Source organism: Ambystoma mexicanum, chromosome 9 (genome assembly GCF_040938575.1).
Source record: "Ambystoma mexicanum isolate Mex_15411 chromosome 9, UKY_AmexF1_1, whole genome shotgun sequence".
Lineage (NCBI taxonomy): Eukaryota > Metazoa > Chordata > Amphibia > Caudata > Ambystomatidae > Ambystoma > Ambystoma mexicanum.
This window is the reverse complement of record NC_090931.1, coordinates 986,168,255-986,195,602: the sequence shown is the minus strand read 5'-3', so window position 1 is coordinate 986,195,602 and position 27,348 is coordinate 986,168,255. Positions and strand designations below refer to the sequence as shown.

Here is a 27,348-nt window from a genome sequence, read left to right as displayed (position 1 = left end):
ATGTACTTAATAAATTATTTAAACACAAAAAAACTACAGAATTGTATAAGAAGGTAAATCTACATTGATGATGTTGAGTGGTGCGAGTGCTTCTCCTGTCATGACCTTTACAGTGCGGTGGGGGAGGAGGTAGTGTTTAGAGGCGGTGGGTTTTGAGGTATGTGATAGTGCTGGTCAGGTCTTTTGGTGCAATTGCCTGAATTCGGTCCATTCTGGTATGTTGCGGGATGTCTGTAGTGTTTTTGGATTTGTTAATAAGTTGCCTTATCTTGTCCTCCTTCTCTGTGAAGATGTTCATTGTGTTGAGTTTGTCTGTGAATTGCAGTGTTGCATGATTTGGTTGGCGGTTGATGCAGTGCTTCACAGCTTTGAAGATTTCTCTGTTCTTGCTGGTTGCCTCTATGATGGTTCTGGTTTGTGGATGGCACATTTGCTGTCGAGGAAGTCCTGTGTCTACCAAGGCATGGGGGTTTTAGATTTGTTGAGTCGAAGTTTGAGAGGTGCATGACTATTTGTGGCCTCAGTTAGGTGAAGTGGTTGAGTGCTGTGATCCTGGGTGTTGACGTTCTCCAAGTAGTCTGACAAGGAAGCCAAGGTAATGAAATGTTCTGCTGTCGTCTATGGGACAGTTCTTGAAGAAGCAGTGAAGTCTTAGTTGGTTTGGGATGAACCATACTCATTTGAGCTTATTAGAACCGCGGATGCTATGAGAACACTCAACTTTCCCTTCATTTGTGTGAGGACTGCCAACAATCCTTGGACACTGGCATGTAAAGTTAATTGTATTTTGTTTTTTATATCAAGTACATATAAAGTCGGTATGATAAACTGCAACCTTCATTTCAGTAAATGCGTCCCTGGCATGCATTCCACCAACCACCCTTCCATGTCTACTTTTAGAGAAGAGCATGTATGCGCCTAGTTTTGTTCACAAAATGATGCACACATTTAGACTAGTATTTTAATGCTTCTAGAAATTACGGCAACTCAGCCCTTTTAGTTGTTTCCACCGTTACTGTAATATCCACTTACTCCCTACATGGCATTATACCCCAGCACTGATCGTGTTTCCTAGGTTATTGTTTCTTCAATCACAATGTTTCACCTCTGCCTTTCAATATCCATAACTCTTTATGCATCTTGCTAGCATGTGCCTCCTGTAGTGACTAATGTATCGCACTGAAAGTAATGCATTTCTTGCATACCATCAAATATCGCTTGCATCAGCATCTATAACACAGCAGCCCAAATTGCGTGTGGCAGTATCAAAATGCTCCCACTGGTGTCACAAATTGTCCCGCTTTTATGCATGCAATGGGAAAACCTCTTATGCAAGCCAATGCTTTAAATGAATGCCTCAGGATGTACACTGGTCAAACATTCCTTACTTACTTTACTGCTCACACTCAACAGCTGTAGTTCCTCAACAGACTGCAGCTCAATTTTAGAAATGCCTCGCTCTTCCCATCCCAATACACTGGATCGCTTTTCTGCAACATAAACCATGTGCAGCGCGTCAACCTATAATTGTACTACACCATTTATAATCTGAAACACATATGGACTATTCTAAAAAGACCTGCCTTTTGTGTGTTTATATATATTTGAGGCTTGTGGAATCTGCTTGGATCACATGCTGTGCATAGGCCGACATCTAGTGGAAGCTGCGGAGTATACAGTTGATGTTTTCGATACTCAAAAAGGGACGTCGACAGGGCGTGCCACTAATACTATCCCTAGAGTGATATCCACTGTACCCATGATCCCTCGCGCGTCGAGGTCCCTCAGATAGTTTTTTCCGCCATGCTAGAATAGATGGACGCGTATAGCAGAGTTCCTTTCGGCGATAAGCCATTAACTCTTCACAATTATGATAGTATTTCTTTCTATCCTTTCATTGACTGCCAAAACACAACACCGGTGAAGAAATAAAACTGCCTGTCGGAGACCACTGCGATGGTCCGTTCGGCCTTGGAAGGCCGCTCCGGCCCTCGGCTCAGACAGTAGGGAGAGAGGGGGCGGGGGCATTTTAGAATGCATATTCTCCCTTTCCTACACTTTGTTCGCCCAGCTGCCATTTCCATAACCCATAATTATGAAAAGTACACCATTTAAATTTTGCCCTAAATGTAACCGAAAATTCCCCAGGGTGGACAAACACTTAGTTTGTAATTTGTGTCTCCCAAGAGACCACGTCAAAATGTCTTGTCGAGCGTGCAGGCTCTTCAAGCCTAAGATGTTAAAGGACCGCTCCACGAAACGCTGGGCCCACTACGCCAGGCAACTCGAGGTCATGGAGGTAGAGGGAACCTTTAACGATGGCAGCGATGCCATACCTTTGGACGGCAAGGGCAACCGAGTAGCTTTAGCTACTCAAGCGCAGACCCCCGACCCCATAGGACAGGCCGGCGGCCATGTTGTGGTGATCACACTCGGCGGCGGCAGTGCTACAAAAGCACACACCACCAAGCACCTAAGCCCCAGTCTAGATTTGACAAAGGAATCGAACACTCAACAATGTTCAACACCCCCAGAAAGGTCCGAGTCCCGGTCCTCTGGGCAATCTCGATCAAGATCGCCACACAACAGGGTTCAACCGTCGAAAGATGGCAAGGGTGTCGCTCGAAAAACTCCTTCCGAATGCCGATCGTCTGCGGACGAAGTCTTGGCTCCCACACCCGAGTTTCAACGCTCAACGTCGGATAAACCGACAGGCCCCAAGAAGTCTGTAAAACACTCCTGGGCCCCGGGGTGGGGAAAATCAGTCCTCAAAAATCCCTCTTAGGGACAATAGCCCTCCTAGGCAAAAGACACCACAGAAGGGAATATTATCCAAGGCCTTAGAAAAACCTAAGGACTCTAGACCTAAAATGATACCTCTCACTGATGAGGACTTTAGGTATTTCCCCTCATTCTATTGTGATCCCAAGTTAAAAGGAATGGTTTTCACAAGATATTGATAGGGTAATGCGAAGAATGACCTTCATGGCCAATTTTTACGAAAAAGCCCCAGATTACTTTGAGTTTCCACTCCTCCCACCTCAACCCCTTCCGGCTCTCAAGCCTCTGCCTTGCCCACTCAATCCCCTTCTAAGAGGTCTCGCTCTAATGTGCCCTTACAAGGTACGGTTATAGATTTATATGATTGTGAATTAGAACAAGAAGACCAAGAAGATCTTTCCTTTGTGCAGGCATCTGACCCACAACTTAATGAAGAGGATACAGATGAACCTTATTATGGGGATGACGAGGGCCCAGAGGCAGACCAGGAGGCTGACATGCACTCCATAAGATTCCCCTCTTAATCAGGACACTCCAGTGCTCGATTCCCCTGTCCATAATCAACCCCTCAATGAAGTCTTAACCAGAGCGGCGGAACAATTCCAAATTGACACACAGGAGGTACAGGAGGATAGAGACTTTGCAGAACAAATACTGGGGGACAAAAAGACAGTAGGCCAGTTTATCCCGCTACTAAAACCAGTCCAGCGCAGGATACAGCCATCCTTAGGAGCACCCAAACTCACACAGGCCGTTAACGCGCGTGTGGAAAAATTATTCAGGCCTGCACCATCAGACCATTTATATATGAGGCCAATTAAAACCAGACTCATTGGTTATTACCACAACTAGAAAAAGAGCAGGTACACCCTTTGCTTCCTCCGAGGCGCCACCAGATAAGGAAAGCAAAAAGATCTATGCCATGAGTAGAATGGTTGCTTCCTCTGCGGCCTATCAAACCAGGATAGCCAACAACACAACCCTTTTGGCTAGTTATATTTTCCATAAATGGGAAGAAATTTCTGTTACTTTCGTCCACCCCGGAGCCACTCAAATCACAACTAGCTCAGGTGGAAGCAGACGGAAAGGCTGTATCCTTAAATCAAATTTCGATGCACGGACAATGCCGGCAGTGTTATTGCAAATGGCCTATTATAAAGAGGCATGCATGGCTTCGCCAGTCAGGCTTTAGGCAAGAAACACAAGCCACTCTACTAAACATACCAGTGGAACGGAACGTGCTTGTCGGTAAGCCAGTGGAAGACTCACTTAAGACCGCAAAGGATGAGTATGACACTCTAAAAAGGTCAGCTCACAAACAAGCCTACTGGTCAAAGGGGTAATGATAATTTTAGCAGTTTTCAGGGCCAAAATTCACAAAGAGGATCCGGCTACAATCAAGGCCAAGGTTCCTCGTATGGGAATAATCAAGGACAAGCCTTCCAAGGCTATCCCAGAGGACAACGCAGAGGTCTGGGCAGAGGCTCTGCTCTGGGCAGCTCAATTTTAGAAATGCCTCGCTCTTCCCATCCCAATACACTGGATCCCCACCCCACCTCAGAGCAAGTGACATTCTGCTCCAGGTACCCTCCCATGAAGCTCCAGTAGGACGCATTTCCAACTTCACGCACCCATGGGAGGGTATCACCTCCGACAGATGGGTGCTGTCCACGGTAGCAGGGCGCTGCTGTATAGAACTGCTTCAACGTCCTCACGACCACCCCCCATGACAGAAAATCCACTCAGAATAACATCAGCGGATCCTTCTAGAAGAAATAACTACGCTTCTATTAAAGGACTCCATAGAAGTGGTCCCAGCCAACCAGGTAAACAAGGGTATTTATTCAACTTGCTTCCTTGTGCCAAAGAAAGATCTAACAATGCGCCCTGTTATTAGATTTACGCCCTGCAAACAAGTATGTCAAGCCACAAAAGTTCTGCATGACTACGCTACAAGAGGTAATCCCGCTACTAAAAAAAGGTGATTACATGGCAACACTAGATATGAAAGATGCCTATTTTTGGGGCGTGGTTAACTGCCATGTAGAGCGGACGTGTCTCCTGTGAGCTCAGCGCTGATGTGCCATCATAAGCTGTTTTTCATGTATTTCTGCTAACTTTTAAACATTGCAACTTGCACCATTCGTCGCTGGATCCCATCCGCAATCGTTTGAACCGTTTTTCAGACGGCTGGGGACAATTAACAGCGTCATACGCCGAGTGACCAGTGCCGGAGCTGAGAGATCGCTACCAGCTGGGAAAACCCCAGGCTCGGATGGCCTCCCCGGGGAGTTCTATAAAACCTATGAGGAAACCCTCGCCCCTATATTAGCTCAGGTCTATAATGAGGCCTTCGAGCGTGGCGCCCTCCCGGATTCCCTGAGCGAGGCCGTGATAATACCCCTACTCAAACCTGGGAAGGACGGGGCAGATTGTGCCTCATACAGGCCCCTCTCTATGCTAAACGTAGACTGCAAGATCCTCACAGCACTGCTCGCTAACAGACTACGCAGAGTGATCCCACTGTTGATTCACCAAGACCAAACCGGATATGTCCCCGGACGATCCATCACTGAGAACCTGCGTAGGTTACATTACATCATTTATAGTACCGAGGGAAGACCACAGAAACTTGCGGTGGCGTCATTGGATGCCGCCAAAGCTTTTGATTCCGTGAGGTGGGAATGGCTATACGCTACCATGGCAAAGATGGGAATAGGCCCCGTATTTCTGAAATGGACCCAGCTGGTTTATGCCAACCCCACTGCAAGGGTGCGAACCAATAGAACCTTTTCCCCAAAATGGTCCCTACACAGAGGCACCCGTCAGGGTTGCCCCCTTTGCCCCATGTTGTACATCATTGCCGCTGAGCCTGTAGCAGCCTACCTGAGACAGGAATATGGAGATGGGGGCATTAATATAGATGGGACGACTCACCTCGTCTCTATGTACGCGGATGACACCCTCTTGTATTTACAGGACCCTGAACACCTCCTACCCTACATTCTTGAAACCCTGGACAGCTTTCACAAGCACACCGGGATCCAGATTAATAGGAGTAAATCTTGCCTCTACCCCCTAGCTGCACTACACAGTGAATATTACGGATCTCTCCCTCCCCTAGATCTCGAATGGCAGGCGACATTGTTTAAATATTTGGGGATAACTATACATCGAAACCCCGGCACGGAACATATTCTTAACACTGTAAGGGCCAAAGACTCTCTCTTAAAATCCATGGAGTTTTGGGGGTGGCTCCCGCTTTCAGTGGCCGGTAGGGCGGGCCTCCTTAAAATGGTCGCCCTGCCCCGCGTATTGCATAACTTCACTAACATTCCCTTCTACATCCCCCCCGTGTTCTTTAAAGAACTCAACAAACTCTGTAGGGGCTTCCTCTGGCAGGGAGGCAGGCACAGGGTGGCATTGGAGACTCTCCAGAGACCATACGAGAGGGGTGGGCTGAAGATCCCCAATTTCAAACTCTATTTCCTGGCTAGCCAGTTAAGACACATTGTGCAGTGGATGGCCGACGAAAGCACAACAGACACTCGCCTCCTCCAGCCGGCCCTCCCCAAGCTATTACTTAGGGATTTGCTGTGGACCAGTAAGAGTGCCCTCGAACATTGCCCTTACCTCGTTAAGCTGGGGATCTGACTCTGGAAAAGGGCCTGCAAACTGGTCGGGTCCGAGGATCCGTACTCTCCACAGATCCCCATTGCAGCACTCATGTCCAATCATTCCTGGGGGCAACTTGAGACCCGTACACAATGGGAGCCCTTCGGGGTGGCCACACTGGGGGACCTAATCCAAGAACAGGAGGTTTTGGCCTTCCCGGACCTCTGCGATGCCACGGGCCTCCCGTCCGGGCAATTTCTGTTGCACAGAGCGGTCATACAGGCCTTGATCAGCAGATGGCCTGTCGCTATCGACCAGACTGATGAAAACGAATGTATCGAAACGATACTGAACCCTGCTGAGGGGGGGGGGGCCACGAAACCTCACGTATCTACGAGGCCCTACTATGGGGCTCCACCAAAGATGACCTCAAATGCGGGATAAATGGGAGACCGAATTGAACCTGGTTTTTGAAGACAAAGCCTGGAGCGATATAACCCACTACCACAAAAAAATCTCCCGAAATGCCTGCTTACAGCTCATCCAACTGTATGTCATGAACAGAGCGTACCTCACCCCGGAAGCTATTTCAAGATTTACCGGTGCGGGCACCCAAGCATGTCCCAAATGCAATGAGCCCAAGGTTGGTATGACCCACATGTTCTGGGGATGCCCAGTGATCAAGAGAATTCTGGACTCAAGTGAAGGAAAGAGTGGCTGGGGCAGACATTGACATTGAAGTGGACGAACCCTCGGCATGTATCCTGGGCGGGTATAGGCGCAGCAGGGAGAACAAACCCCTCAATAAGCTCAGAGACCTTATATATATATAACGGCCAAAAGGCGTATAGCCATGGGGTGGAAAAGCCCCAGAGGCCCGCTTATTCCCCTATGGTGGGGAGATCTTGCGAAGTGGATCACAGGCGAAACCGCAGCATGGGAGACGGCGATCCAAGTGCAGAGACTTGATTCTAGCGAGGAGCTACACTGTTGGGTGGCCTTAACAGTACCCCTGCTCCACCCTGAGTCGCAGGAGGGTGAGATAATCAAGGAAGGCGACCCAGGCCCGGGCATGGACTCATGATGAACATAGAACTAACCGTGGTCTTGGAAGGGGAGGGGAGGAATGGGTGGAGGGGAGTTGGGGACTTTACCTTTTGATATGCTTGACCTATTACCACTGATGCAAGTTTTTGTTATCTTATGTTATGAAACTAATAAACTATATTTCAATAGAAAAATGAAAGATGCCTATTTTCATATTTCAATGTTCCCAGCGCACAGAAGATTCTTGCGTTTCAAGATAGCGAACATGCACTACCAATTCAAAGTTCTGCCCTTTGGAATAGCCTCAGCGCCAAGGGTATTCACAAAGGTACTGGTGGTAGTGGCAGCGCGCCTGCGCAGGGGAGCAATCCCGGTGTACCCTTACCTGGATGACTGGCTCATAACAGGGGAATCACCACTGATTTGCAGACAAAACATCCAGACAACAATCAACCTCCTCTTTCAATTGAGCTTCTCCATCAATGAGAAAAAATCAAGCCTAGTGCCAAGCACTTCAAAACAGCTCCTAGGAGCTGACTTAAACACAGAGGAAGGATTGGTCTTTCCTTCAGAGGAAAGAGTAAATAATTTGTTACTGCAAAAATACCACATTATCAGGCCGGCCGCCAGATAAGGGTGCGTAAAGCAATTCGTTTAATAGGCATGATGGCATCTTGCATTTACCTCGTTCCTCACGCGCACCTGCCTCCCATACAGGAGTGGTTGGCGAAACAGTGGTCTCAGGCAAGAGATCAGTGGGACGATCTAGTGGTCGTTTCGCCAACATTTGTACAAAATCAATGCTGGTGGACGAGAGAAAACCTAACGAAAGGGAAACATTTCTACGAGCCAGAGGTACAGGCAGTGGTCACAACGGATGCCTCACTGGCAGGGTGGGGGGGGCTCACTACCTTCACCACACAGCTCAGGGTCTGTGGTCTCACACTGCAGCTCAGAACCACATCAGTGTGCTGGAGCTTCTGGCAGTATTCAAAGCCCTTCAGGCATTCGAACCCCATTTAACAAACCTGTCGGTGCAGATCCTAACAGACAGTACTACAGCAATGTTTTATGTCGACAAACAGGGGTACACGTTCTCCAAATCTGTCCAGACTTTCACAAAAAAATCTGGAAATGGGCACTCAAACAGAAGATGTCCCTGTCATCACAACATGTTCCAGGGGAACTCGACGCTCTAGCAGACTCATTGAGCAGAGATCCCCCTATCAGAGGAACACGAGTGGCGTCTACACGAAGGAGTCGTAGAACACCTCTTCTCTCAATGGGGTTTCCCAACTATAGACTTATTCGTCACAAGCAAAAATCGTCAATGCCCAGACTTCGCATCCAGGTTCCCCCAGCCAGGCTCCAAGGGGAACGTCCTATGGATGAGCTGGTCAGGGAAATTTGCTTACGCTTTTCCCCAAACAAGTTAAACAAGGAACCAATGACGCTTATCCTAGTTGCTCCTATGTGGGCAAGACAACTGTGGTATCCACATCTGCGCAAACTGGCGATGTGCGATCCCATCAAGCTCCTGTGCCAGTACAACCTACTCACCCAGCACAAGGGACTAACGGTGCACCCACAACCACACTCAATGAACTTGGCAGCATGGCTCCTGAAGTCAGAGTTTGGGCATCTCAATCTACTACAAAGATGCATGGATATCTTGAAAGAATCAAGAAAACCAAACACTAGGCACTGTTATTTTGACAAATGGAGAAGATTTGTAATTTGGTGCCAGACTATGCAGATCAACCCCATAGATTGTACTCCTTCTAACATTCTAACCTATATGCTCCACTTGCTAGATGCAGTGTTAGTGTTCAACTCCTTAAAAGTCCACCTGGCGGCCTTGTCATCCTACACCACTTCACATAATAAAGTCTCATGGTGGAAGGTACCAGTCATCAAGGCATTTATGGAAGGGGTAAAGAGACTCCCCCCTCCAATTTCTAACCCACCGCCAGGTTGGGACCTCAATGTGGTACTTGCTAAGCTCATGGGACCCCCATTCAAGCCTATGCACAAGTCTAGTCTCAAACACCTGACTTTTTAAAACGGCCTTCTTAGTAGCTATTACTTCCATAAGAAGGGTTAGTGAAATTCAAGCATTGTCAGTGCAGGATCTTTGCTTTACTATACATAAGGACAAACTGGTTTTACGTACTCCCCCTAGGTTCTCACCTAAATTCATCTCCAAATTCATGTAAACCAGTCTATTGATCTACTGGCTTTCTTCCAGGAGCCCAAAAGCTCTGCTGAGGTAAACCTCCACACACTAGATGTGAGGAGAGCGGTCCTCTACTACATAGACAAGACCAGACTGCTAAGAAAAACAGATCAACTGTTTGTCTCCATAGCGCCAGGCAGAGAAGGTGACCGCATCTCATCTCTATGTGGATAGTCAGATGTATCCAACTGTGCTATTCCCTATCGGATAAAACACTGCCTTTTACACCAAGGGCCCACTCCACAAGAGGTACTGGAGCCACTCTGGCTTTCATTGGAAATGTCCCCTTGACAGTATTTGCAAAGCAGCTACTTGGAGCTCAATTCATACTTTCACTTAGCACTACTGCATTGACACTCATTCGAAGACAGATATACAAGTGGGACAAGCAGTTATAAGACATTTATTCGCTCATGAACCTTCTCACATCCCACCACCTCCTTCCACTGCTCACTAATCAATGCACAGCATGGATCTAAGCAGATTCCACAAGCCTCAGAAGGGATACATTACTCACCTTAATCGTATTTCTGATGCTTGTATCTGCTTAGATTCACATGCAACCCACCCTTCCTCCCCTTAGAGAGAAGGCGCATGGATGCTTATGAGCTTGTCTGATACGTATCAGCTTGGATACAACTGTACTCACGCTATACCTCATGCTACCTCATGTCAGGAAAATAACAATCTGAGGGACCTCGACATGTGAGGTACAGTGGACGTCACATTAGGGATAGTATTACTGGCACGCCCTGTCGACGTCCCTTTTCAAGTTTTGAAAACAACAACTGTAATACTCTGCAGCTTCCACTAGATGTCGGCCTATGCACAGCATGTGAATTTAAGCAGATACAAGCATCAGAAATACGATTACGGTGAATAATGTATCATATATATATATATATATATATATATATCACAATTCTTTTTTTGATCTCATAAGTACCCTGTCAAAAATGTACTTAAACTGTGGTACAGGGGGATGCTGAATCCCATCATCATCCATCAGTTAACATTGCCGACCCTTGGTTTTTCCTTCCAGTTCCCACAGCTTGTAATACAATTTATTTGGCTTCTTTGATTTTGCTCTCACTTCTTTTGGAAATTCTGCTCAAATATCCTTCTATGCCATATTAATGACTTGCGCACTCAAGCACTAGACATTCTCCTTGTGTTCGTTCCACCCCTTCCTACAGTACCCATTAAGAAATTGTCCCACGTTTTTTAATAATGCGCAAAATATTCCTTGAGGCTAATTATTTTAATTGTAGACCAGTGCCACTCCCTCATCTTGTATTGACATGAAACAATTCATGTCTGTATCAACACACACTGAACTATGGACTATTGGTCATGTAAACAGAAATGGCACAGTCAAATTACAATATGAGCTGACGTGCTGCAATGTACGATTTACAACGCATGCTTTTGCTGATTTACTGGGTCTGAGAGTTTGATGAAGGATACATGTGTTCAAGTAATTGGTATTTTTGGGATGTCCTGGCATATTCCCACACCTGTCCAATCACAATTCATCTTATTCGGACTGGAAGGGCACACTCGTGTACAAAATGCCATCTGTAATTTGCCGACTCAACATAATGAGGGGAAAATGGAAATTAACCACTTTTACATCCATGCAAGAGGGGGTCCATAAGGCTATTGAAACATTGCTGATAACTTAACAAAAACATGCCACGTGACTATTTTCAATGGCTACTTATATAATTGGTTGGCAAAGCAAGAATGCTGATTGCTGGACTGCATGGCTCCAACTAAAACCAACAGCCAGGTACTAGCCTGCAAATGGTTTGCATAGCTGGCTCTACTGTTGTCAGTACCTACAAACGGTTCTGAACACCTCTGATGCTTCCAGTTGAATTCCCACCAAACTCCTCCACTACCAGATGCTGATGTAAAATAATACAGGAGCCAGGCATTTGGGCTGCCTGATGTAACCGCTAGGAGGGTGGTGCTGGAGCAAGTGGAAAAGTGAGGCAGTCTAGCATCTGCCAATGGATAAACAATATACTCATTGAAAATAGCACAATACCACAGGGCATATTTTTTAATTGTGGAGGGAAGAAATGGGCACATACAAGTCATAATGTTGATTTCATGAACATCAAACTAGCAACAATAAACTTGACATGTTTTGTTTTTCATTGCTGTTTGTTACTTTGGGGTCTTGAGCTGCACATTCTCCCCTTTGGCTTTACGCAGCTGCAGATACTTGTTTCTGTGCTGCTTCTCAGGGTGCTGCTTAATTCATAATGTTTGGAATGCGTTCTATACCAGAGGTGCATTCTTCAAATTCTTATTGGCTGAGAGGAGGCTTTGCATAGAATCCATGTTAATTTAGCGTCTAGTGCCCATTTCGGTGGAATCCATGGCCATTAGTTCCCTGGACATCCTGATTTGATGGTCCCAAGCAAAGCTATGTCCATTTTAGGTAGGCTTTCAGCGCCTGATGGCCATGAATTCCTCCCCTATCATTAAGGCTACTGGCATCCGTTCTTCCAAGTAGTTGCTGAAAAAAGGATCCATGTCCGGGGAGCTGGTGCGCAGGCCCTATTGCCATGGAGATGCGGAATTGTGTACAAAGGAGGGAGGGACGCTCATCTGTTGTGTTCGCTGGTGCACTACGGGAGAAGGAGCGGAGGTGCGTTGGCCCAAAAAGGGAGCAGCTTGTGGCATGCTGGTAAACACCCAAGAGCTGAACTCAAGGAGCTGTCATGAAGAAATAGCAGTACTGGAGACAGCAGGAGGGAAAAATAGGGTGGGGCAGCGCGGCAAGGACGAGAATGCTCATCTGTAGGAAGATGACATTCTGGGCAACAACAATTGGATCACCCTCTATGACCGGGTGCTCATTGTTCCGCTCACTGTATCTATAAATAACTTATGTAACTAAAAGAAAGTTTTGTTCTGTCTGCACTTAACTGCTATGCTTATTGTAACCAGTAGCAATCCTTGTACCATGTAACTAAGACATTTCCCTGGACTAGCACCTCGATGCCTCTGGGCTGCTAGTGCGCTTTACAAATAAAATAAAAAAATATATTTCTTGGAATTACCTGAAATTCTATTCTAGCATCCTGATTTGATCTTGGTGATGCAGCAAGCGTTCTGTAAAGGTTACTAGATGTTGATGACTTGCCTAAGCATTGGAACTTAATGCTACAGCATTGCAATTGTCATTGAATTTTTAAAACATTCTCTCTGGTCATTAAAAACATGTTGAAGTTAACTTGTTGTCGTTACTGGATTGTGGGTGCCGTCAGTATCTCTAGCCTGGCATATTTATTTACTTGTTACAATATTCAATACCATTTATGCACGTTATAAAATTGCATTTTTCAACTTCATATCCTCATTTCTCTTAGGCACTGGAGGATGAACTAGCAACCACAGGGAAGCAGAATCAGTGGCATAACCGTCCGATTTCGGATTGGACAGCCCAGCAGGTATGCCACTGGTTAATAGGAATGAACCTGGAGCAATATATTACTGAGTTTACAACAAAGAATATTGATGGACAACAGTTGATGCTGCTGGACAGTGATAAACTGAAGGTGCGTACCTTTTCACTGGAGCTAAAATAACTATTAAAAGTCAACATTTAGCAGTTTGGGTTTTCTCGTCATCCATTTTCCTTAATTAGTACCAGAACTCTAATAACTTGATTATCCTACTTGTTTTGCCTGTCCAAGACCTTTGTATGTAGTAACATAGTTGTGCTAAATGTCCATGTAAAGGGTTCCTGCTGGATTACATCACTGGTTCAGCAATGATTTAATATCTAAGCCAACAACCACATTAATCACATCAGAGCTGGAAATACACAGATTTAGAAGTAGGGATTTTGGAGAGCATGAGCTCCAGGTAACCTTCCGATTGTGAAGGAAGAATTTTACCTTTACTAGGAGCTGCCATATCTTCAAAGTGAAGCCTCATAAAGTGGTATATGCACAGCTGTACAGTTGAGAGAAAGTGCATCGTAAAAATTGTGTTGGTGGCCTCATGCCACCCTCTTGACAAAAGAGAGAAACTCTGGCTTACCACATGATCACTACCTAATAGCATGTCCAAGGATCACTAGAGCTCTGAAAGTTACAAATCGTTTCCCTCCAAAAAGCACTAAGAATGTTCTCAATAAGGGCTCCCTAAATTAGGATGATATTGTTTCCCTTAGAAATTAGCATATTTCCTCCTGTTAAAATGGATTTTCAGAATCTGCCCTGTGGACAGATTGAGAGGCAAGCCTATTTTGATGAACAGAGACAAACACTAATGTCTAGCAAATCTCTGTCTGGGTAGTGTGGATGAGCAGCAAAGTTTGGACTTATGATGGTGTGAGTGGTGAAAGGTTTAGGTAAGCACAGTGATGAATTTGAGGATGTCGTCCCTTCTCCCCTAGCGCAAGACCTTTCCCTTGGGGCCAGGGCGCTGCGTCCACAGTACAATTATCCCTATGGTGGTGGTTCACCGGGGGAGGATCGTATGGGTGAGGAAGCTCTTATGGGATTAGTGACGACCCTCCCCAGAGAATGCAGTATCCCGCCAATCACCTGATCCTAGACCCGCTTCTTACAACCGCAAGAACAACTCCTTCCCTAATAGGCTCATGAGTTCTCAACCTACCGTTCCCCTAGAAACTACTGGAAGGAGGAAGAATAGGAGTTACCGAAGTGAAGATCCCTCTCCCAGTAAAGTGATGAAGAAGAACCCTTTTGACTTACAGGGGAACCATAAGATCAGTACTACTGTGATGAGGGAGAAGTGCAGAAGAATGAAAATAACCTATGAGAACCACATTGAACAGCCTAGTGCTTACTGACTTCCTATTGGATCAGCAGTAGTAGAAATAGAGGAGGGAAACCAGGAAGTGTTGTCAAGCACTCCCTGGAGGAGCAAGGAGCAGCAGTGCTCTGCTGAAGCAGAAGGGGCTGTGGACCATTGTGCCTCTCAGAGAGGGTTTGGGGTCCTCGAGTGCCAGCAGTGTGCGAGGAACTGAGTGAAGCTGGGGACTCCCTCACTGGGGGAACCAAGAAGAGAGCAATCTTCAGCGAGGAAGTCAGGGAATCACAGAGCCGGCGTGCAGGGAGCCGCAGCAAGGGACACCGAGCACAGAGGTAGACAGGAACAAGAAAGCAGTCGATGGAGGAGGAGCTCCTATTCTCGAAGCAGAGTGCTGACGGGAGCATATGCTTAGAAGATTAAACCAAGCTATTGCAATCGCACACCGCGAGTCTGGCACGCGCACCCACATGAGAGTGAGAATAAGAGGGTCCAGAACCCTGCAAATAAAGTGGACTGATCAGAAGAAAACCCAGTCGTGGCAAGGAAGTACACCAAGCTGGTATGATAAAGACCTAAGAATCTGGGACTCGCACCCATGTGAAAATATGAGAGCACAGTGACATTTACCTAAGATGATGCCGGGTCTGGAACCTAAAGAAAGGAAAGTAAAACAAGGAGGAATCCAGCGGAAAAGAAGCAAACCCCTAGTCGTTGGAGTGATACATTGTGGAGCTTTTTTTCTCATCATTTTTGATCACCCAAGATATTGGGAACTTTTCTGTTGGCCATAATTATCATGAGCACTTTACTTTTGGAAGAGATCGTCCTTGCACAGTTAATTTGGTTGTTGGTGTTGTGGACAGAAGTAGGTCTTTTAGGGACACAACAGTAACAGTCTTTATTTTGACATCCTGACAAGTTAACTAGTTTTCTTTGAGACAGTTTTCTTAGCTATAGGGATCGAGGCATTTTTCCAACCTTTTACTGGTTTATAAAGGTTTATAACCAAAAACATGCCATGTTTGTGTCCGAGCCTTACTTCTGCACCCTTATACCCAGAGCACTCGTAATAATACAAGTTATACAGAATGTTTAAAAATACATGTATTTATTTAGGCCTTGGACAACTCTTATCAATGAAAACCCATGAGTAAGTAAAACACTAAAGCATTAATTACTTAGACAATATAACCCAAGGAGGGGGGCAATAACGGGCGCCAGGGATTGGGGTGAAGGGACTACATGTAGTCCCTTCTTCATGGCGGCCACTTCCGGAAAGAGCTCTGGGCACGCGGCGGTGCACCGAGCCTTGTTGGGCGGTTAAGACCCGGGCGAGGACCAATGAGCTTGCTCTTTACAAGGGCAAATCCAGAACATGACGCAGCCTTGACACATACTAGCTCTACCCACGAGAAACGTCCCTTGGTCCCTTTTTGCGCAGGGAAGGGACTGGTATCTTAGCCTTTGCTGCTGTTACGCTCACCTGATACCCACAGGGGCGTCGATCTGGACTGTCCCGCTGTTGCTTCCACCAGAGTAACACGTAGAGCCGGGATGACAGACTGGACAGACCCACTTAGCTTTGTTTGTTGGATTCGTACGAATATCTTTCTGCAATGGAGAAAGGGAATTAACCTCCCGTAATCTGAGCGTTAACCCGCCTTCCCACTCCCCTTGTCTGCCCACAGAACACTCCTGAAGTTCCCTCTAAATCTCACCTGAAGATTTGGAAAGATGAGGTCTCCATCCTGCGTCGAGCGCAGGGGCGCGTAGACGACCAGTTACTTCACTGGCGTGGAGGAATTGGTGAGTTCCAGTATTGACTCCAAGTCCAATTGTTCGTAAGAGTTCAAAAGTCTGATCTTCACTCTGCCAGATTCCTTGCAGGTTGCGGATTTAAACCACCAGAAGAGTTCCAAGTGGCAATTGGTAAGATCCTGGTAAGTCTATTGTGGTTCTCCCCTTTGGGGCCGGGGTACAGCGATGATGCAGAATTAACTGCGCCGACCCGAAATGAGGTGAGTACCCCCCTGTGGTAATCAGGTAAGTCTTTGGGGGTGATTTGTATTGTCCTTGTTTTCCCCCTAGGGGCCGGGGTGCGGCAGTGATGCAGAATTGACTACGCCGACCCGAGATGAGGTGAGTACCCCCCTGTGGTAAATCAGGTAAATCTTTGGGGGTGGTTTGTATTGCCCTTGCTCACCTATCTGTTCTTGTCTCCCCCAGGTGTTGAAGAATGGCCTGGAGATGCTGGATTCGCGATGGAGTAATGGAATGCAGCCCCGGTTGGTGAGTTCAGCGCGGCTCTGCGAGGTGCGTGGCAATACACCTGAGAAGGCTTCTCTCTTGCAGATCGACGATGTGCTGGATCAAGGATTCAGGTAAGGGTTTTGTTCTGACCTCTTCTCCTTTTCTTGTTCCAGGTATTCCAGGGCTGAAGCGGGCGTGGCTGAAGACTGGAGCTGCTGAAGACACGGTGAGCGTTACGCTGCAGCAAGCAGAATAACGCGAAGTACGTGTGGCTGTCCGGGTGTGGCTTAAATAGCCTTGGAAGAAGTCCCAGGTAAGTATTCTTCCACAGCCCCACCCGAGAGGAAAGGAGTCCCTGAGGTAAAGTAGCCCCTTTAAGCCTCATTTGGCTAGTGGCTTCGTGCAGCATGGTCTGCATCAGGTAGGTATGCAGCATGGTCTGCAACAGGTAAGATTTCTGTAATGAGCCTGGCGCCCATGGCGCCAGGACTGACTTTATTCTAATGAGCCTGGCGCCATAGCCAAAGAGCCCCTAACTGGGGTTTTTGGGCATGCTTCAAGTGGCATGATGCCTGCTTCCGGGGTTGCTGGCCCTAGTCTGGCTTTCCGGGGGCAGGCATCGTGACAGCTGCTTTATTCTCACCAATTACTTGGCATCCATCCGCCTTTCCTCCCACCCGGTTTATGCCTTGGATAACATGATTTTCAGTGTTGAGATCATGCGTGCAGCACTACTCAGCATGTGACCCTCTTCCCTGTGCTTGAGCTGTAACCACCTTTGAGGGACACACGCACAGACTGCTAGTCTTCATCATGAGAGGCCTTGAAAAGGCTTGCACATTGGGAGGGGACATTCCAGTTTTGTTCTCCAGATCACATGTAGGTCTTTGGGGAGTCCCATATCAAATTAAATGTCAACTGTTTTTAGGGCATTTCGGCGGGCCAACTCTTTCCTCAGCGTAACTTTGTCTGGCAGGGATCGGTCAGATCCTTCGACGATGAGCAGCTGCACCACCAATGGCAACCTTGTGGCCTCTAAGGTTCCTACCGACACTTGCTCAGAGGACACAGCTGGGTCTCTAACCGGGCGCACTAGCGGCTTGTCAAGGCTGTGTACCTTCCTCATAGCTGAGGACTCAGTCTTTTTTTTCACAATAACTCGGACGCAACCCAATACTACAAATGCTTTGAGGCGTCACTAGACTGAAGACCTCTGAATCCCTCTTCTACATCAGACATCAAAAAGGCAGCATATCAGGAAGTGCACTATTGCATTTTGACTACTGCAGATTCAACGTTTGGTATGAACTCTCTACAGGATTCAGGAGACTTGTCTCAGGAAGTGTGCAGACTTTCTTTCAGGGCTCAGTGGAGACCGTACAACTACCCAATACAAATAAAATATCATATCATATATAGCCAGAAGGAGGTCTTTTACCCCCAGGAAGGATTGGTCACCTTTGTCAAACCAACCTAGTCCACTCAATAGACCAGGCAATTCAGTGTCAGTTACAATTTCCTCCCTTACAGCCTGTGCCCCTTCCCCGTTTAGCTTTGATGACTGAACTGATTCCTTCAGGTCTGATGGACGTATTGGTGGGGCACCATTCAACTGATCCTCTTCTGAATACCTGTGACCGCTTGGGTTTACTGATCCAATTGCAGTTAGGAAGGATATGCTACCAGACACCGATAAGGGGGGTGAGGAAATCCCATCATCATCTCTGGCTTTCAGTGAAAGGATTGGAGGAGCGACAGGCTTCTTAGGGCTTTCAGCGCCCATGGAACTTCCATCTGAGGCTGGTTGTTGGCAGGCATTCTAGGTCTTAGAGCCCTGGACAAAAACTGCATTCTGTTGCAAAAGGATGTACTTGTGGTTGTAGATCCTTTTAAAATCTGGAGTAATCCTCATACCGAGATGCTGACAAAGGAAATGTTTGAGGAGTGATATAAGCAGCTAACTTCGGACACAGTGAATTTGGTTATGCACCCCATGCCTTTAATCTCAGTTGTGGTTACTGCTTTGCTTCTCCAGAACAGTGGTGCTTCAAACGCCTCTTCTGGTCTTCTTTCAACTCTCCAGGAAGGAGTACAGGCTCATGGACATCTTGGGCAAGAAATTATGTGTCAACTCAGCCTTATTGGGAGGGCCCAATGCTAGTGCCACCTGCCTATGGAATTATCTGGTGGATTTTCAGAGAGACCTGCCTCAAGGCAAACAAGAGGTTTTTAAATCTTTTCTGGCAGATGCCAAAGTTATTGCTTAATGTATTTTTGAGGGTTAAGCTCATCGTTTTCGGCAGTGTAGAGAGGCATGTGTATTGGTGTTGATATGCAGAGGTATGGAGTTATTACATAGCCTGATTCATGAATAGCTTACAAAAATGAAAATGGGAAAATCTCTAGCTCTTACTAAGACTCCTCAATCACTTTCAATCAGCAACCACTAGACAGGTCTTTGGATCATGGACCTCAGGAGGTTTCAGGTTGTCCTTCGATAGGAGACAATCTGATCACTCCCCAAACATACCCAGGAAGAAGCAGAGGTTGAGTACAATGGGCTTTATCAGACAGTTCCCCAAAGCGATAAGCCAGGTGGTGGCAAAGAGGGTGGCATCTGGATCTACACATTTGTTGTTGGAGGAGGGGAGGGGGTTAGAGTTTGCAGCAGGACAATTCCTAACTTCATTGGATTCTTGGCTCAGGTCAGTAGTGTTAAGGGGCTGCAGACTGGCTCCCCCTTCCCTCCCTCTTCTCCCCCTCTTTGGCCAGTCTGGTCCCCTATGCTCCTGCAGGAAGTAGGAAAGGTCCTGGACATGAAGGCCATTGAACCAAATCCTGCATCGGAGCTGAGCCAGGATTTTTACTCCAACTTGTTCCTGGTTCCAAAGAAGAAATAATTGGGAACTTTTTTCTTCTTCTATCCAAAGAAGAAATAAGCAGGCCTGAGTTTGGCACTAGACCCCGCCCCCCCTCTCAATAACCTATTTTGTCTCGAAATTCAAGATGACTACGCTGGCTCAGATCCTATCCTTAATGCAAGTAGGTTGGCTATGTGCAGAGTATTGTGAGGGGTCAGAAATGGGAGGCAGACAACTTTGTGAAGGTTCTTATATTAAACTAAAAGGGTTTTGATAAACGCCTCACTGTCACTACCCTGACGAGGATTTCACTGCCTAAAGTAAACTAAAGGAAACACTAACAAAATGATTCTGTCCCTCACACTTGTACATACAACAAACTCAATAAGGTAATGTTTGGCAATTCAGATACAACAAAATCAGCAGTTGCATTCAAAACCAGTTAACTGTTTCTCCTTGTATCCTGGGTGAGTCTCCCTTCCCCAGATTCAGTCAGGATTTCAATCAACAGTTAAAAAGAATAAGGAAATCTCATCTTGCAGAAAGTTCCAGCGTAGTTCCTGTAAATTTCTCGATTGAATGTCTCTTTTGTTTTTTTCAGCTGAATTCATCAACTTTTACAATTTCATTTACATCAAAACATGTACAATAATTCAAACAATAATACACATTTTCATTTCAATTACACATTAACTCATAAATTAAAACGCGTGGACATTAAATTCACTAAAAAAGGAAGAAAACAAAATGCCTACATAAAGTTAAGTAATCTCATTTCATTACATGTGTGTGCTGTTTCTTCCAATTTTTAGAAAATGAATTGTAGCAATCCTCAGTTAACAAAAATCCTGAAAAAATAATTTGCCATAGATATTCAGGAGACACGTCTCTGTACCTATCCACATTTTTTTTTTTGAAGCATTGTACGCGTAGACTTGATAAATTCAGACAGATTGTCAGTAAATGTTGTAAGGTCTCTTTATCGACACCATTCTTGCAAAATCGGCAAACGGAATCACTGTCAGTAGTCAGTTTGCGCCTGATCTGAATTTCCAATTATGGCCAGAGATTGGATCTAAGCCTCATAAAGTCCGATCTGTGAGCCGGAGAGGGAGATTATTTCAAATACGATTCAGGTTGAATGAATTTGTGAGGCCAAATGGTTGATTACGAAAGTCTTGATAATTCATGCAACTCTCACAAGTCTTTATCCAATCTATTGGGAATATTGTTTTTGCCTTGGTCGGGTTAGATATTAATGTATCTAAAGATATATTTGCATCTGTAAGAGCTCGAATTACAATCAGTCTCCATCTCCTGACAAACAGATCCTGAGACTCACATGTGCCTTGAAAGAATCCCTATAAGCAGGGTTGACCTAATAAATAGCAAACATTTTCTAAAAAGTGCAGTTATTTGCTAGAGATAACGAGCATGTAGGGAAATTATCCCCAGTTCGTGCATAATCATGACTCCAGGAACACATCCTGGCAATTTGAGCATACGCTTCCAAAATCTGAATTCAAGCCTATTCCACAAAGTTTCACTTTTTGGATTTTTGGATTCAGCACCGTATAGAACAATGGGAGCTTTCTTCTGTAGAAAGAAAGTTGGGACAGGTAAGAGTGAAAATTTCCCATATATACCTTTAACAATAGTTGCTTGTGAAATGGACCTTAACATTGTTTGCTCCAAACATGAAAAATGGGCCTCATCAGCCTGATCTGACAAGGTCACACCGAAGTACGTATGCTGGTGTACATGTTCTAACACTTGACTTTGCAATGTCCATTTAAATTGTCATTTAATTCTGCGATTTGTTTTGATGGCACACAAATATTTTTGTTTTCTTTAGATGAATTGACAAATATTTTTTTTTCATAAGTGGAGAGAGCGTATAACAATCTCTGCAAGCCCTGGGGAGTTTTCGAAATCAGAACGAGATCATCGGCATACAAAATTGCCGAGTTAGGACTAAAGGCTAATTTAGGGAGGTCAGCAAGAATATCCCAAAAGGACTCCTGAATGTCCGATACAAAGAAATTGAAGAGGGATGAGGCAAGGATACATCCCTGCCTCAGCCCCCTTCAAGTGTCGATGTAGGGAGTCAAGGAGCCCTGTAGATTAACTTGGACCCGAATTCGAGTGCTTGTATGCAAATCTCTCACTAACTGAACCAGATGGGCAGGACATTCAGCTCGCATTAACTTCTCTATTAGAAGTTCTCTAGATACTGAGTCAAATGCGGCTCTTAGATCTACAAAGGTAAAGTACAAAGATTGGTTTAATGGAATACAGTGAGAGATAATTGCTTTGATGGTTAGGAGGTTAATCGCCGTCCCCGTTCCAGATATAAACCCAGTTTGGAACAAATCGCGTTGGGTAAACTCTTCCAAAATGAATATTGAGAAGAGTTTCCCCGGTGCATCAAGAAGGGCGATCGGTCTATAGATTGACAGGGCCGATCGCCCCTCTTGAAAATCGGCACCACCACAGAGCTTTTCCAAGACTCTGGCAGACTATTGTTTTGTAAGATCTGGCAATACAGATTGTAGAGAATTTTGGCCCATATTTGTGGATGTTGTTTGAAGGTCCAGTTGCACAGCCCGTCGGGGCCGGTAGCTCTCGAATTGCTAGACCTGTTAATATAGATTCAAATGTTTTCCTCTGAAATCTGTAGGTTTGCATAACTATTGTTGGGATTCTCCTCATTCTGATTACATCCATCGGGAAGCTCATACATCTTTGAGAAGAGTGCTATCCATTGGTGGTGCTTTACACCATTAATCTGGACTGCCATTTGTCTAGGTTACCTGACTGCATTAATCAATGCCCAGGTGTCAGAAGCATTCTTGGATTGGCTAGTTCTCAACATGTCCTCTCCATCTCGCTGATATAGGATGGTTCTATACATACACATCCAATTCCTATATTTTTACATTTTACAGCTCACAGTTCTTGCTGGCGCTCAGAGAGCCGGAGACAAAGGGCTGCCTTTTGGTCTTTGTGTAGCTGCGTTTTTCGGGCTTGAACTTTAGGATCAAAACTATGTTTAGGTGGTTGGTAAGGGCTTCTACTTTTTTTGTTTTTGGTACATTTGTAAAGTAATGTATAGTTTAGTTCTACATCCATTCTGAATGAAGAGTAGTAGCGAAGACTCATTCCATCGAAGGAGATTGCCAGAATTGTTAATATTTAATGTATATCTGTATAGATCTGGAGACCTAAAGCATACAGAAGTGTCCAGAGACGCTTGGCTACCAGCATTTCATGATCGCTGGCAACTTGTGTAACAATTTCAATGTCGTGTGTCTGATTAAAGGTGTCCGTGTAAATATAATGAATCGATTCACTTTTGTTACCCCGTCAGGTGCTCTTAGGTGGTATATCTTTTGGAAAGACTCCATTCAGCATAACAAAAGTTGCGATCATTCATTAAGGTGCTCCACCTTTCAGGCGAAAGATTTTTATTTGGTGGACTTTTGGACAACACATTGAAGGTGCAAATCACTGACAATAATGACAGATGTCTGGCGCCTGTGCTACCTTATCTGTTATAGGATTACGATAGAGGTAATAGAGTAATATTGCACTTACAATATGTGATTCTGACAAGTTGGATATAGTAATTGGGAACCGCCCAAGAAAACAGTTCCAGGCCCTCGTGATTTGCCACTGCGACCAAAAGGCCAGAGGAGGCACGACCTTTATGGTTGGGTTTGGCTGCATGCATTGCAATGTCATAACCATTCCACACAGGAGCAGTACATAACCAAGTCTGCTGTAAGGCCAGAATTTGAATAGAAGATAGAATGTTGGCACTGTCCTCAGTGAAATGATATGAGTCGCAAGTATTCCAGCTAGCCAAAACAAGAGTCTTACAATAGTTTTGAGTGCCAGTTTTGAAAACATGAGACGCATTGATGGTGTTTGCTCCCCCTCCCAGCTCTCCTCCTTTCCCCATGCCCGTAACCTTGGTCTTCATATTGACCCTCAGCTCGCTCTATCCCACCACATTTCTCTCACTGCCAAGTCTTGTTGCTTTCACCTTTACATAAAATCGTAAAATTCAACCCCTCCTAACCTTTCACGCCACTAAACCCTTAATTACCTCCCTCATCTAAACCAGACTTTTCTACTGTTCCTCCCTTTTCTTTGGACTCCCCTCCTCTCACCTCTTCCCCACTCAAATCTGTCTACCACTCTTCCATCCTCTCTCTCCTCCTTCTCTCACCTCTTGACTCCATCTCCTCTTCTCTCACCTCTCTAGGATGGCTCTTTTCACTCCCAGCTCAAATTCAAGTTCCTCTGTCTTGTCTTCAAATCCCTCCATGGTCTTGCCCCCCCCCCCTACCTTTCCTCCCTTCTTACTTTCTATACCCCTTCTCGTTCTCTCCGCTCTGCAAATCTTTTCCTACTCTCTCCTCCTGCACCACCCTGTGCCCCCTCCCGCTCTTTCCAACTCCTCGCTCCCTTCCACTGGAACTGCCTCCCCCTCCACATCCGCTCTTCTCCCTCCTACCCTTCCTTTCACACTTCTCTAAAATCTTTTCTTTTCCATTCCCCTCCTTAACACCTTTTGCTTCCTCTCCTACCTCTCCCACCGCCTCATGCCTTACCTCTTACTCCCGTACTTCCTTACCCTCTCCTTCCTTCCTTTCTTCTCCCTTCTACCCCACCTCCGGCTCTTATCTAGTCTTATTCTTTCCTCTTTTCTTCCTCACATCTTCTAGCCTTCCCGCTTACTTCCCTTCTACCTCCACTAACTCCTCCCTTTCCCCTCTCTCACCTCTGTCCCTCTCTGCTCCCACATCACCTCAGCAATATTGTAAATTGTTCCTTATACTGTTTTTGAGTTGTGATTCAATTGCCATCTTATGTTTGTTGTATTTTTTCTTGTTCTCATGCACTTTGGATTAAAGGGCTATATAAATTCAATAAAATACAAATGCTTTTGATTGCCACATACAATGCAGGTTATACTCCTCTCCTTCATTATACTTTCTATCAGAAGGGCAGCTTCCCTGTTTCCCCACTCTTGCATTAACCAAATGCTGATAATCGTCTCTTAACATTTGTCATCTTCTCTGGTGTAGGCAATGCATATTTTGGGCAACAGTGTTTGATGTTGGCTTCTAACAGTGTTGCCCTCTCATGTTGTTGGTAATTATTCTGACCATCAAAATTACACTGACACTTGCTTAGCCTGTTCACCACGTTTTTAAATTGCCACTTTGTATCGGCTTGGTATTTAGAATAATTATCTTTCTGCTTCACTTCAGCTCAACACACAACACTTGTAAGTCTGCCACTTTACTCTTCTTTCATTCTTTTGATATTCAGAATTCTGGGCTTAGCTAACGGGCAGTTGCTGAGTGCTCCGGGGGTCAAAGTAGACTAGGGAACTCTGCCGGGTTGGGCATTTTCGTCTGCTCGCTCCACTGCCTTCGGGTTCTCTTCTTCCCCGCTCCATGCGGCACGCAACCTCTGCAGCAACTTTCTTCAGCGGGAAGGCTCTCGCAGACAACGCTTCCTGCTGCACAATCTGTGCAACCAATGTCTCTGAAGGAAGAGACCCTCTCAAAGTCTGCACCTGCACTGCAAACTACGGTGACCCTGGCATCTTTCTTCAGTTTCAGCTATAAGGTGGAGTTGCAACAAACACTCCACCTCCTGCTACGGCTCTTGCTGCTGCTTCTTATGCTACTGCTGCTTCTTCTGCTACTCTACATGGCCTGCACCTGAGGGGGCCATGTATGCCTCAGACTTGCCTCGGGTGTGGGTCATAAACCTAATCAACCTGCAGCTCGCAGATTATTGCCTCTGCTTCCCTCTTCTTCGGCCCAGTACTTTGGGCATTGTGGGGCTTGAAGTCCCCTTTTTAAAATAGAAAATGGATAACTGGGAAAATCGTAACCCAAAATTATCTTTTCTAAAGGATTATTCTAAATATTTAAGGAAGAGTTTTGTTATCAAAGGGAATTTAGAGTTTTCAGAATTTAAAATGTCAGGACTTAAAGATTCACTTTTACCCTTCTGTTGGTCGTAGGAGTTTTCATCTTTATACATTGGCATCATTTTGGAAGGGGGCTTTTTATTTCCAACATATGGTTTGTTTCAACATTTTTCCCTGTTAGGCAAAGTTTGAATGCAGTACCCTCTGGGAACACTACAAACTACTATGACTACAGGTATAGGCAACACAACCTTTGGTATTAGCTTGTACTACCCAGTTTTGGTAGCGTGTTGAGCAGCCAGGCTTATCTCAAGGGGGGGAAATGTGAGCTGTAGTGGAATTACACAAAGATTTATAGTTACAGGTATTCAAATAAACTCTTACACTCAAGGTTTCTTGCATAAACAATTATTAATTTATCACTCAGTTATAAAGCCTTCTTCAGAAGGGATCAATGGAATAGTAACACACAAATATACTTCAATACTGCACACTTTGAGTTTCTGAATCAGACAAGACCCCTTTGGGATGGCCCACAGACCCAACCTACACCCACAGGTGAGTTCAGTAACAAGGGTGCTGGGGACATTAATATCTTACTGTTGGCATTCAGAACACTCTTTAAAAGTTGGTAAAAGGCAAAGGTTATTAGAACACAAGAGACCACACATTTCTTAAGCAGTGCAGATACTTTTAGAGTTCACTAGAAGAGTTATTCAATAGGCTAAGCCAAAGTCAATGGGCAAAAGTCTTGGATAGGATAAAGCACTTCTGGTAAGTAAATGGAAAAGTCTTAGCACACGTTTTTAGGGGTCTTTGATGAAAAGAAGGATGAAATGTAGGGCCACAAGCTAATTAGACTTATGAGTTACGGAAGCTACAAGCACTTCTATATTAAGAAGTAAGTTCTCTTAGACTTGTTTTACAGTACCTTGGTGAAGAGGCAAAGATGCAGCTGATGACTTCTGTTCCTGTGCAGCTCTGCAGATCTCACTGTTCCTGGGCCTCAGTTGTGGGGACAAGAGGGAGGACATTGGGGGACTCCTGCACTGGGACTGCCAAAACCTGCAACCGGCAAACTTCACTTTCAGTGGCTGTTTCGCGTTTCAGCTACCGTAAACAGCAACAACGCAGTTCCTGGCTGTCAAGGTGGACTGTCCTTGCTTCTGGGGTCCCGCACTCAGCTGAGGGGGCTCAGGCTTGGCCAGCCCTGCTTCGTGGGAGTCTGCAGGATCTTCCAAAAGCTTTAGGTAAGCTTAAAAGTAACACATACAATCTGGTGTCCCTCTCCCTGGCTATACGGTTCCCTGCAGCAACTCTGAGGAAGTTGAACCAGCTCTGAGATGGGTGTCCAGGTGACTTACTTTGGAGTTGATTGGTCCAACCACCTCAAAGGGAGAAGTCGTCCTTGCAGGGGCTTCTCTGTCGATGCGAACTTGGCAAGTTGGCACTGCAGCAGGGCTTCACCGGGAAAACCAACGGTCCAGGAGTTGCAGCAGGCGTCGTCTTCAAACTCTCCTTTGGTTCCTTCGTCCAGTCGACTCTCCCTTCCAAGCCAAAAGACTCACCTTTTATTCAGTTATCTCCCATTTATTCCAGCCTAGCTGTCACTCACCCAGCAGGGTGGCTGTCATTGCCGGGCAGTCAGCCATCGATCACCACAGCGTGCATTTGAGTCTCCTAGGAGACCAAGCACAGGGAGTTTCGGGCTCCTCCCTCACTTCCTGCCTACCTCAGACACTCTGGAGCCAGAGGCGGGTTTCAGTCAGAAACCCCACCAAAGGTGAAATGAACAAAGA

The 27,348-nt window shown here is 45.7% G+C and overlaps 1 protein-coding gene across 2 annotated transcripts in view; it reads left to right on the top strand.

Moving 5' to 3' along the window:
- LOC138488866 (neurabin-2-like) overlaps window positions 1-27,348 on the top strand; it is a 1,321,710-nt gene that overhangs the window by 1,206,266 nt on the left and 88,096 nt on the right. For both annotated transcript variants that reach the window (XM_069616225.1, XM_069616224.1), the window contains one exon: window positions 13,066-13,254. In XM_069616225.1, the coding sequence (XP_069472326.1) occupies window positions 13,066-13,254 (189 nt within the window). The remainder of the gene's footprint in view (window positions 1-13,065; window positions 13,255-27,348) is intronic.